This window comes from Miniopterus schreibersii (assembly GCF_964146895.1).
Source record: "Miniopterus schreibersii genome assembly, chromosome: 1".
Lineage (NCBI taxonomy): Eukaryota > Metazoa > Chordata > Mammalia > Chiroptera > Miniopteridae > Miniopterus > Miniopterus schreibersii.
In genome coordinates this window covers 3,492,714-3,502,603 of record NC_138101.1, presented here as the reverse complement: position 1 = coordinate 3,502,603, position 9,890 = coordinate 3,492,714, and the positions used below count along the sequence as shown (strand labels likewise).

The window sequence follows — 9,890 nt, the reverse complement described above, 5'->3', positions numbered from 1 at the left end:
GGCCCGGCGCGGAGGGAGCCCGGTTCCCCGCGGCCGAGCGGAGCGCGCGCTGCCCGGACGGCGCGGGGTGCAAGGGGCGCGGCGGGCGGCGCAGCGCGGGGCGCGCAGGAGGAGGGCGCGGTCCCCGGCCCCGCGCGGCGCTCGGCCCCCAGCGCTCCGCGCGGCTGCAGCCGGGGCTGGGCGCTCGCCCCGCACCCCGAGCCCCGCACCCCTCGCGGCGCCCCCGCCCCGCTCCCGGCATGTAGCGGCGGCGGGCAGCGCGCGGAATATGGGCGGGAGCCACTCCCACCAGCCCGCCGCCCCGGACCCGAGCGGGGAAGGTAAGCGGGGGGCGCCGGCCCCCTCCTCCCCTGCCCCGGCCCGGCTCCCTGCGCGCGGGGTTCCCCGGGCCGCCCCTACGCGTCAGGGCGCCCAGGGGGCACCGGCTCGGAGAGGGAGCCCGAAGCCTCCCTGGGGAGCAGGAGGGAGGAGCCCGGCCGTGGCCTGGCGCTGCGCCCCCGGAGCGGGTCTCCGTCGGAGCCCGAGGCTGAAGGAGGGGCCGGGGCGGCGGGTGTGTCCACCATGCGTGTGGCCCCGGGCGGGCAGGGCCGGGCAGGGCAGTGTCCAGGCCGCCAGCCTCACCCCTGGACAGCCCAGGGAAACTTTTCTTGGCTAAACTGTGTGGCTCCCAGGACGCCTCCCGCTGGGCAGTGGTGCGCCTGGCACACCCTCTAACTCCGGGGCCCTGGTCCTCTGGGCCCAGGTGCCAGGGCTCTGTACCTGGGCTGGCAGAGCCCCGCTTCCAGTGCTGTGCGTCTGTGGGTGACTTCCTTAACCTCTCTGAAACCTTTCTTTGGTCACCTAGGAGGCGAGGATTACGATACTACTCTGTAGGTTTGTTTGAAGCTGAACCACCCGTAACCATGTGAAAAGTGCCTTGTAAATCCCATCAGCACAGAGCTCTCCACATGTTGTGGTTACCTGCTAGCTCTCTGCCTCTGAAAGCTCGGTTTCCGACTGCCAGGGTCTCCACCGCACCCAGAAAAAGAGCTAAGTCTGCTGAACTCATACTGTGCCAGGCCCGGTGCTAGGGCTTCCTGTGGGCACTCAGCCCTCACGGCAACCCTGGGAGCCGGTCCTTGTGTCCCTCCATTTGATAGTTGAAGAAAGGGTCACAGCCTAGTCACAGACCCCAAGGGGCAGGGCTGGCTTTGAGGCTGGACGGTCTGCCCGGGAGGCATGGGCTTGTGTGCCCAGGTCCTGGTTTCAGAACTGCCAGGGCTGTGGGTGGTAGTCAGGTGCTTGCCCAGACAGCTTCTTTCAAAAGGACACTGTCATGCAGTCAGCGTGAGTTAAGTGAGTCAGGCCCATGTGGTTCTTTCTTAAGGGACTTTCTAGTCTAGTGGCACTAAATAATCAGCAGCCATTCCTGGTGACAAGGGCAGTGAGTAGGGCCAGTGCAGGGGCTTGGGGACCCAATGAGGCCCAAGCCCTTCCCGGTTCTTTGGTGTGGATGACAGGCAGGTGGGGATCCAGTAGGTGACCGAGGAGAGGTGGCAGGGAGGTGGTGGAGGCTGTGTGTGTCCCAGGAAGAATTAGGACACCATGTAGCTGAACTCTTCCTTAGCCGAGTCCATGTTGACCCTGAACTGCCCACGGAAGTCGGTGATCTTGACACTGAGACCAGCATTTGAAGGTCCGCTCTGTATGGGACAGCCTGCCAGGGGTGGATTTCCCCTCTGGAGCACGGTTGCCCTGTGCGATGACATTCAGAGCGGCTCGGAGGCCCTGAGAAGATACTCATTGACAGCTGGAGCGGATGACATGGGCCAGAAACTTTCTGTCCTGAGCAAGCCCGAGTTTTCCTGTCTGTTTTGGGGAAGGGATCTGTATTGGTCGCTCGGGCTGCCGTAACAAGATACCGCACACGTTTAAACAACAGAACTCGTTGTTGGTAGTGGCTTGAACAACAGAAATTTAATTTCTCGCTGTTCTGGAGGTTGGGAGACTAGGGTCGAGGTGCCATCGTGGTCGGTTTCCGGTGGGAACGCTCCTTGTGGCTTGCAGACGGCCACCTCCTCACTGTCCGCGCATCCCTTTCCTCGGTGTGCTGAGGAGGCAGAGGGAGATCTCCCGGGTCCCTTCCTCTTGTAAGGACACCAGTCCTGTCAGATTCGGGCTCACCTTTATGACCTCACTTAACGTGAATTATCTCCTTAAAGGCCCTGTTTCCAAATGCAGGCCCATTGGGGGCTAGAGTTTCAACGTAGGAAGTTTGGGGGATACAGGTGAGAGCAGTGGACAGACACCCTTCTCTGAAGAAAGCACAGACTTACGTATCACCCCCAATTTTAGGGCTTCCTTGTTCTAGCCTGGGTCCAAGGTCATACTTTGGTAATCCTCTTAGCATCTTTTCTCTTTATTTGCAGAGGAAATTCACCTCCCTTATATTTACAACTGTCTTTATCTTTTATCCCAGAAAAATGAGCTTAAACGTATTTATCGGCAAAAGAGTTACAGCTGGCATCACCAGCCTTTGATTTTCCTGCTGTGGTTCCTTGTTCCAGAAGGGGTTGGGGACCAAGGTCAGTGGCCCATTTCGGGGCTGGTTGAAACGCAAGTTCGTACAAGGCCTGGTGCCAGCTGCCTGCCCACTGAGATATTAACTTCCTTGACTTTGCCGGCGTGTTTCTTAATTATTTCTGTGTGCAAGTAAAACACTCTTGCTTGCCATCGGTGAATTTATTTCTTTCATAGGCATTTACTGACCCTCTTTTCTGCACCCGCCCCTGTGCTGGGCACCAGGGACTCAGAGAAGATGAAGGCAAAGCCCTAACCCTCAGGGAGCTCCCCGAGCAGAGAGGGAGGACAGTGAGGGGAGCTCAGGGGACTGTGCTATTTTAGAGCAGGGTCCCTAACCCTGGAGCAGGGAGGGCGGGTGGGGGAACCCTTCTTCTTGGACTTGAGTCTTATAGAGATGGTAGGAGTTACCAGAGAAGGTAATTGTAGGGGGAGAAGGGTATTTCAGAGGGAGGGAACAGAAAGTGCAAAGGCAGATGGTAAAGAGTAACCGTGGCTCACTGGGGAGATTGTAGGGGGCTTTAGCACTCCTGCAGTGTGGAGTGTGAGGCTGGAAGGCACAGGGGATGAACCCTGAGTGAGTAGCCATGTCTTTGGACTGGATCATATAGGCGTTCTGGAGTCACTGAAGGAGTTTAAGCCGGGGGGTGACACAGTCCAGTGAACAAACACGCTCTCCCAAACCAGAGCCGTCAGGTTGTTGAAGATGCAGACACCTACCCGACCAGAACAGGTTTTGTAAGTAACTTAATGCTAAACCAGAGCCGAAAATTTTCCATCTACATTCAGATGGCAAAAATTTAACCTGCGTTCAGATGATAGGAATAAGCGGAACTTATATCACATGGACTACTTTTCGGACCTAAGTGGGAATCGTTTTCATGACTCAGCCAGGGAAGTCTCAGAATCTGCATTTTACTGGAGGGGTAGCTGAGGGTCCCACGGCCTGCGTTGATGAGCCGGGACTGCACTCGGACCTGCATAACTCCAGAACCTGGGACCTGACAGTGTCCCCTGCGCTGGGTCTGGAGGCCCACGGGACAATTCATCTCTCATGATATGAGTGAGCACGCAGGAGACTAGCATGCAGATCAGGCTCCCATAGGGTCTCTCTAGATAAACACGGACAGGATGATAGTAAGAATACATTCTGACAGCACTTGATGGCCTCGGAGACCAGCTTCCAAAAACATTTGTGGGGCAGTCCCATCATAATACAAGACTTGGGAACAGAAACAAAACCATCCGTTGTTTCAAACTCGTGTCAGAACTGCTTTTAAGTTGTTTTTCCCCTTACTGTCCTTAATCAAGTCTAGACATTTTTATTTAATTTATTTTGCTAATCAGTCCTCACCTGAGGATATTTTTTCCATTGATTTTTAGAGAGAGTGGAGGAGAGGGAGGGAGGGAGAGAGAGAAACATTGATGTGAGAGAGACACATCGATGGGTTGCCTCCCACGTGCGCCTGGACATCAAACCTGCAACCGGGTACGTGCCCTCGCCTGGGAATCCAACCCGTGACCCTTCAGCGTGCAGGCCGGTGCTCTAACCACTGGGTGACACAGCCAGGGCCCACGTCGAGGCATTTTTATGTAAGTGTACACCTACCACCAAGAAAAGGATTCCTGCTTTTCCTCTTAGCATCATATTTTAAGGAGTTATGTTGTTACAGTGTCTTCAAAATTAATATTTTAATGGGTTTTAATATTCCATCAAATGGAACTATCATAGTTTACATAAATATCTTCCTATTGTTAGAAATGTAGGTTTTCAAATTTCCATCTTTATACATAGTTGCCTCAAAATTTTATATGTAAAGAATTTCTCTTCTTTTCAATGAATTCCTTAAAATGAAGTGCATGAGTGAGGTGATTGGATTGAAGGGATTGAAGACTCTTGCGGGGGGCGGGGGTGTGTGTCCAGAAACCTGTTGTAAAATTCCGTGTCCAAGGGGCTTTTAGTCACTGTTTTATCAGTTTATTACCAGCACCCACACTTGAGAGGTATCGATTTAACAACGTCATAACCAGCTCTGGGCATTCCCACTGTAGAGTGTCTTGAGTAGAAGAGATATTTAAAAATAAGTGTTGCGATGCTGGGTGGCTCGTCCCGACCACCAAAAGGTGGCTGGCCTGTCCCCGGCCAGGGTGCAGATGGGAGGCAGCCAGTCAGTGCTTCTCCCTCACGTTGACGTTTTTCTCTCTCACTCTCTCCCTCTCCCTTTTTCTCTAGAAAAATCAATAAAAAACATATCCTTCTTGTGAGGTTTAAAGAAAGAAAGGAAAACAGGAGGGGAATGTTTCTGCGTAGAAGGGGAAAAAAATATGTCTCACTGTCCCCTTTAATATAACAGAGTAATAATAAGTGTTATTTCTCTATGACTCTCGGGTCAGGGAACTTTGCACGCAGCTCACAACATGAAAGCATCTTCTTGGTCTAAATAAATACATAACGAAAGTCATTTTCCTGAGAAGCTGTCAGCTACCCAAGGCAGTTACATAACCATCCCTGGGGTTGCCACCGTGCCTGCCAGGGAGACAGGCTCTGGAGCCCGGGGGCCTGTGTCGCTGATTCACAGGGAGGCTGAAGCCTCTGTGCTGCGGGGCTCTCTCCCAGTTTTGTGCCAGCTTTTTCAGAACTTCAGGCAAACTCCCTCCTGTTACACCTTGGTTTCCGTCCTTGTACCAGCTGCGACTGGTGCCCAAGGTGGAATCCACCAGAAATGTCCTGGGAACGCTGTGCTCCTGGATGGAGAGAGTGCCCAGAGGTGGAGGCTGGAGAGACGCCTGGTGAGGGCCGTGGGCTAATGGGCCTGGCTCCTATTTGTACGAGGCTCGTGCGTGTCTTGTGCGGGATTCTGGGATGTACAGCTTTGAGTTTGAGAACCGCACCTCCTTAGAAAATGTGTTTTGATTCGTCTTGTACGTGAGGTTTAAGAAGATGGCCCTAAGTCAGTGTGAGATGGTTTCGGAGAAGTGAACGGCAGGACTCATCTCTCCCTTTCCGTAGCCACAGAAAGTAGGGGTGGATTGTTTAGGTGTCAGACACTTACGGGTCGTCTCTGTAAAGTGAGACGCGTTTACACGCTCCTGTGCTTCGTTGATTCTAAGGCGCACGTTTCCCGTGTTTGGACGTCTCTGAAATTGGGCTGTGGCTTATGATCACTGCTCCCACGGTGATGTTTGGGCTGTTAGTTTTATTGTGTGCAAGCGGTCGTCTCGTTCACACCAACGTGACAAGTGTTGAGAAGGAGTCATGCCCTCGATTAATGGGCAGCATTTCCTCTTAGCCGCCGGTGAAGGAATGGCGCGCTCCACGTGGGTGGCATCTGAGGTTAGCCGGAACAGGGCAAGTCAGACCAGCCCCTTCGGTCGCAAATGACTGAACACCAACAAGAAGTTCTTTGAGAAGAGTTAGGCGGCCCTGGCCACTTCCGACCCCTCTGTCCCCGCCGTTCTGGTCCGAGCCACGGTCACGTTTCTTGCGTAGATTATTACTGTAGCCCCTTAACTGCTCTCCTTCCCTTCCCCCTGCAGTGTCACCGCAGTGCAGTAGCCAACGTGATTCTGTTCAGACGGGCGTGGAGGCATGTCTGTCCTCTGGTCATCCTGCCCCACTCCTGCCCCAGCAGCAAGTGAACGAGAGAATCGAAGCAGACATCCCTAGGGATGCCGCTGGGCCTGCCCGCTGGCGTCACCTCCCTCTTTTCTCTTAGTTATTGTCTGTCTTCCTCCACTGGGTGGGTCGCCAGCTCTAAAAGCAGGGACTTTGTGTGTTGTCCCCTCCCAAGGAGTTACAAACCGTGCTGTGGTTTATTCATAACTGTATGCTCAAGGCCTAAAGGACCACCTGGCGCACAGGAGTGCCGGGCAAGCCTGCGATGGGTGCTGGGTACACGCGTGACCGCAAGTGTGGACACCACCGGCGATGGCTGGGACCCGTTCCTGAATGAGGTCATCAGGAATCACCCTCCTGATTCTCCCATGTCCCCTGGGTGGCTTCAGGCAGGTATGGAAAAGGGAGCGTCTGTTTCATGGCTGTTGCAGAAAACAAATCCCGGTTAGTCCTGCTCAGTTCTGCTGAAGTCTTGGGCCATCTTGAACCAGTCGCTGTGACCGGAGGAACTGGCCAGGCTGAGTGACGTGCCCGGGCTGGGACCCGGCGGGTGGGGTTGGCTGGAGGCGTTTGGACTGAGTGTATGTGAAGAATCTCCCCAGGGGATGGTGTCAACAGAAGGGCAGGGGGACGCCGGGCAGCCGGGGCAAACGGCCCACAGCCTTTGAAATTTAGGAGGGTTGTGCCACGTGTCACAATTCCTCTGGAATTTCCTGGCCTCCCTCAAGCTTGTCGGTGAGATTTATCCATGCTACTGTGCGTTGCCCCAGCCTGTTCGTTTTCGCTGCCGTGTGATGTTCCACTCGGTGACCTCAGCGCAGTTCACCTCCTTTCTTCCGCCCGCGGACGTCTGTGCTCACAGCTGGGAACTATGTGTACGTCTCCGGGTGCACATAGGTCGGAGTCTCCCCGGGGGACACACCTGTGGGAGAGTCGTGGGGTCACAGAGGGGGTGCTCGTGCGACTTTGTAACGCAAGCAAGTGATTTTCCACTTACATGCTGGACCAGCTTACGCCCTGACAGCCCCGCGCAGGTGTTCCCGCTGCTCCACGCCAGCACCGTTCTAAACAAATATGAGTAAGTCCACGATACCAGCCACATGTGCAATTTTACATTTTCTAGTGGTGCCCTAGCCGGTTGCGCAGTGGTTAGAGCATCAGCCCGTGGATCGAAGGGTCCTGGGTTTGATTCCAGCCAAGGGCATGGACCTCGGTTGCAGGCCTGCTCCCCGGCCCTGGTCGGGCCACGTGTGGGAGGAAGCCAATCAGTGTGTCTCTCTCACATCGATGTTTCTCTCTCTCCCTTCCACTCGCTCTGAAAGGCAATGGGAAGAATATACTCAAGTAAGGATTAAAAAAATAATAAAAATTTTTTTCCTAGTGGTAACATTGTAAAGGTAAAAAGACACAGGTGAACTTAATAATCCCATTTTATTTCACCCAACATACCAAGAGCAATATGGTTTCAGTGTGTAAGCAATGTCAACATCATTAAGACACTGTATATTCTTTTATTCCCCTTTGATATTGAGCGTGTAATCTGGACTGGCTGCGTCTCAAGCGCTCCAAAGGCACAGGCGGCCAGTGGCTCCCACGCAGGGCCGCAGACCTTTACGTCCGTGCGAACCTTTAGTGTTACTGCCTTTTTCATGTTTGCCGATTGAATGAGCCTGACACGGTATTTCGCTGTTGTTTAAATCTCATTTCCTCACGATTGAGCGAGGTTCCCTCGTGTGTTTAGTTCCCGCGTGTGCAGTGCCTCCTCGTAGCTTGTGAATTCCTCTGCTGGAGGAAGTCTGGATGGAGCCAGGTCTGCGGGTCCTGCTTCCCTGTCACAGGGCAGTGGATTTGGAGCTGAGGCGTGACATTAATAACTGGCCCATGTTCCTCTGTGACAGCAACTCGGTAATTTACCTCTTTAATTCGCATTTCTCCTGTGGGCTCCAAATCCGTGTTCCAGGGTATCATTCCACTTGGATGTCTCAGAGAAAATGAGCACCCCGAATTCAAAATGACCTCGGCCAGACTCACGTCCTTTCAGAAGTTCTCAGTTTTGCGAATGGGACCATTCTCTTCTCAGTTTGCAGAAGCCAAAATATCTCGGGTTTTCCTTGACACGTCCCTGCCCTTCACCCCACAGATCCAATCAGGCACCTAGTGGCTGTGTTGATTTTACCCCTAAATATCTCTCCCACCGGCCCCCGTCTTTCCAGCCGCACCCCCACCTGCCCCGTTCCAGCGTCGCCCCTCTCGGGGACCCGCGTGCTGCCTCTGAACTGTCTGTTCAGCAGCCCTCCGCCCAGATCCAGAGTCATAGCTTTAAGTCACAAAGATGGTCAGGCTAGTCCCAAGCTTAGCAGTCTTCAGTGGCTTCCATAGCTCTTGGGGTCAAGACTAGAGCTGTGACGGGCCCCCACGGCTATGGCCTAGGCCCTGCCCACGGCTCCCCTCTCCCGCCTACGGTTCTGAGCCCAACGCCTGGCTCGTGGTTGCTCCCGTGCCGTTAGCTGGTTTTGTTTTTATAATCGGTGTTGTTATTTATACTCTTCAACCATGCGGCGTTCCTCGCGTTTCTTGTAAGCTGCATGCTCAGTCCTGCCAGGCCTTCTCCATGCATCCCTCCTTGGCTTGGTTTTCTCCCACCCTCGGGCTTCAAGCTGCCTTATCTGTTTCCCAGACAGGTCAAGACCCCCCCCCCCGGTGACCCCCTCGAATGACCACATGCCCTTCAGTGCGTTTATCACGGTGGCCGTTCTACATTTACTAGTGTGAGTGCTTCGTGAATGCCTGTCTCCCCTGTAAGACCCGCGTCTCCACGAGGGCAGGGCCCTGACTGTGGTCCCAGCATGGGTCCCCTGCATCACAGTGTCTGTCCTTGTAGCTGTTGTCCCAGGGCGTGGGTCAGAAAAGACCCAGAGAAGTCACGGTGTCATCTAGGAAAGTGACCGGGTTCTCTCCTGGTATCTGAAAGGAGAGCCTGGGGAAGGAGAAAAGCACGTTGCATTTAAGAAACCCCGGCTGTGGGCCAAATGTTTTCCATACACAGTTTTATTTGCTTGTCGTGGTAACACTTAGAGAGGTGCCAGCTGCGTTTTATACCTGGGGACCTGGGGTTCTGGCCTTAACCAGGCTGCCTCGGGTGAGGGACTGTGGGACCCGGTCTCGTTCTTTCCCTGTGACTGACGGGCAGGTTTTTCCGCACTCAGCAGCTTGCGCCCGAGTTATTTTGTCCCGTAGCCACGCATCACCTGCACTGTTACGTATTCAACGCTTTTCTCTGTCTGGACCGATTTTACTTTCATAGGACCCTTTACAAAGGAACTTTATATTCCAGCTCAAGTTGAAAGCAGACTACGACTTCCATAGACAGGAACTGAGATAAAGTAAGTCGAGCGGAACAGCGACACTCAGTGTGGGAGGAAACCGTTAGCCTGTTGTAGCCCCTCGGGGTGGGACTTGCTCAGCGGGTGCTCTGCGGAGGGGTTTGTGGTGAGTGACCGGGCGGCAGTTGTGTGGAGGCAGGGATGGCGCCGTGGACGGGTCTGCAGGGTGCACCCGGCCCGGGTGTGGGCACGTTAGCGCCAAGGTAACGCCAGGGCCCGGGGGATGTGACCCCACACTGCCCTCCCGTCCTTGGAGCTGCATCTGATGCTCTTTCCATCCGATCTCTTTCTCTCTCCGACCACATCCAGCCCCAGCCCAGCTTATAGGTGGG

At 54.4% G+C, this 9,890-nt stretch overlaps 1 protein-coding gene across 4 annotated transcripts in view; it reads left to right on the top strand.

The window, feature by feature from the left end:
- Positions 1 to 9,890, top strand: part of STK32B (serine/threonine kinase 32B) — a 616,411-nt gene that overhangs the window by 48,603 nt on the left and 557,918 nt on the right. For 2 of the 4 annotated variants that reach the window (XM_081137972.1, XM_081137974.1), the window contains exon 1: positions 254 to 320. The exons of 1 other annotated variant lie outside the window; for it this stretch is intronic. In XM_081137972.1, coding sequence (XP_080994098.1) covers positions 269 to 320 — 52 coding nt within the window. In that variant the 5' untranslated portion in view covers positions 254 to 268. Of the gene's footprint in view, positions 1 to 140; positions 321 to 9,890 lie in introns of those variants that run through there. One more of the 4 variants, XM_081137971.1, reaches the window with a different exon arrangement.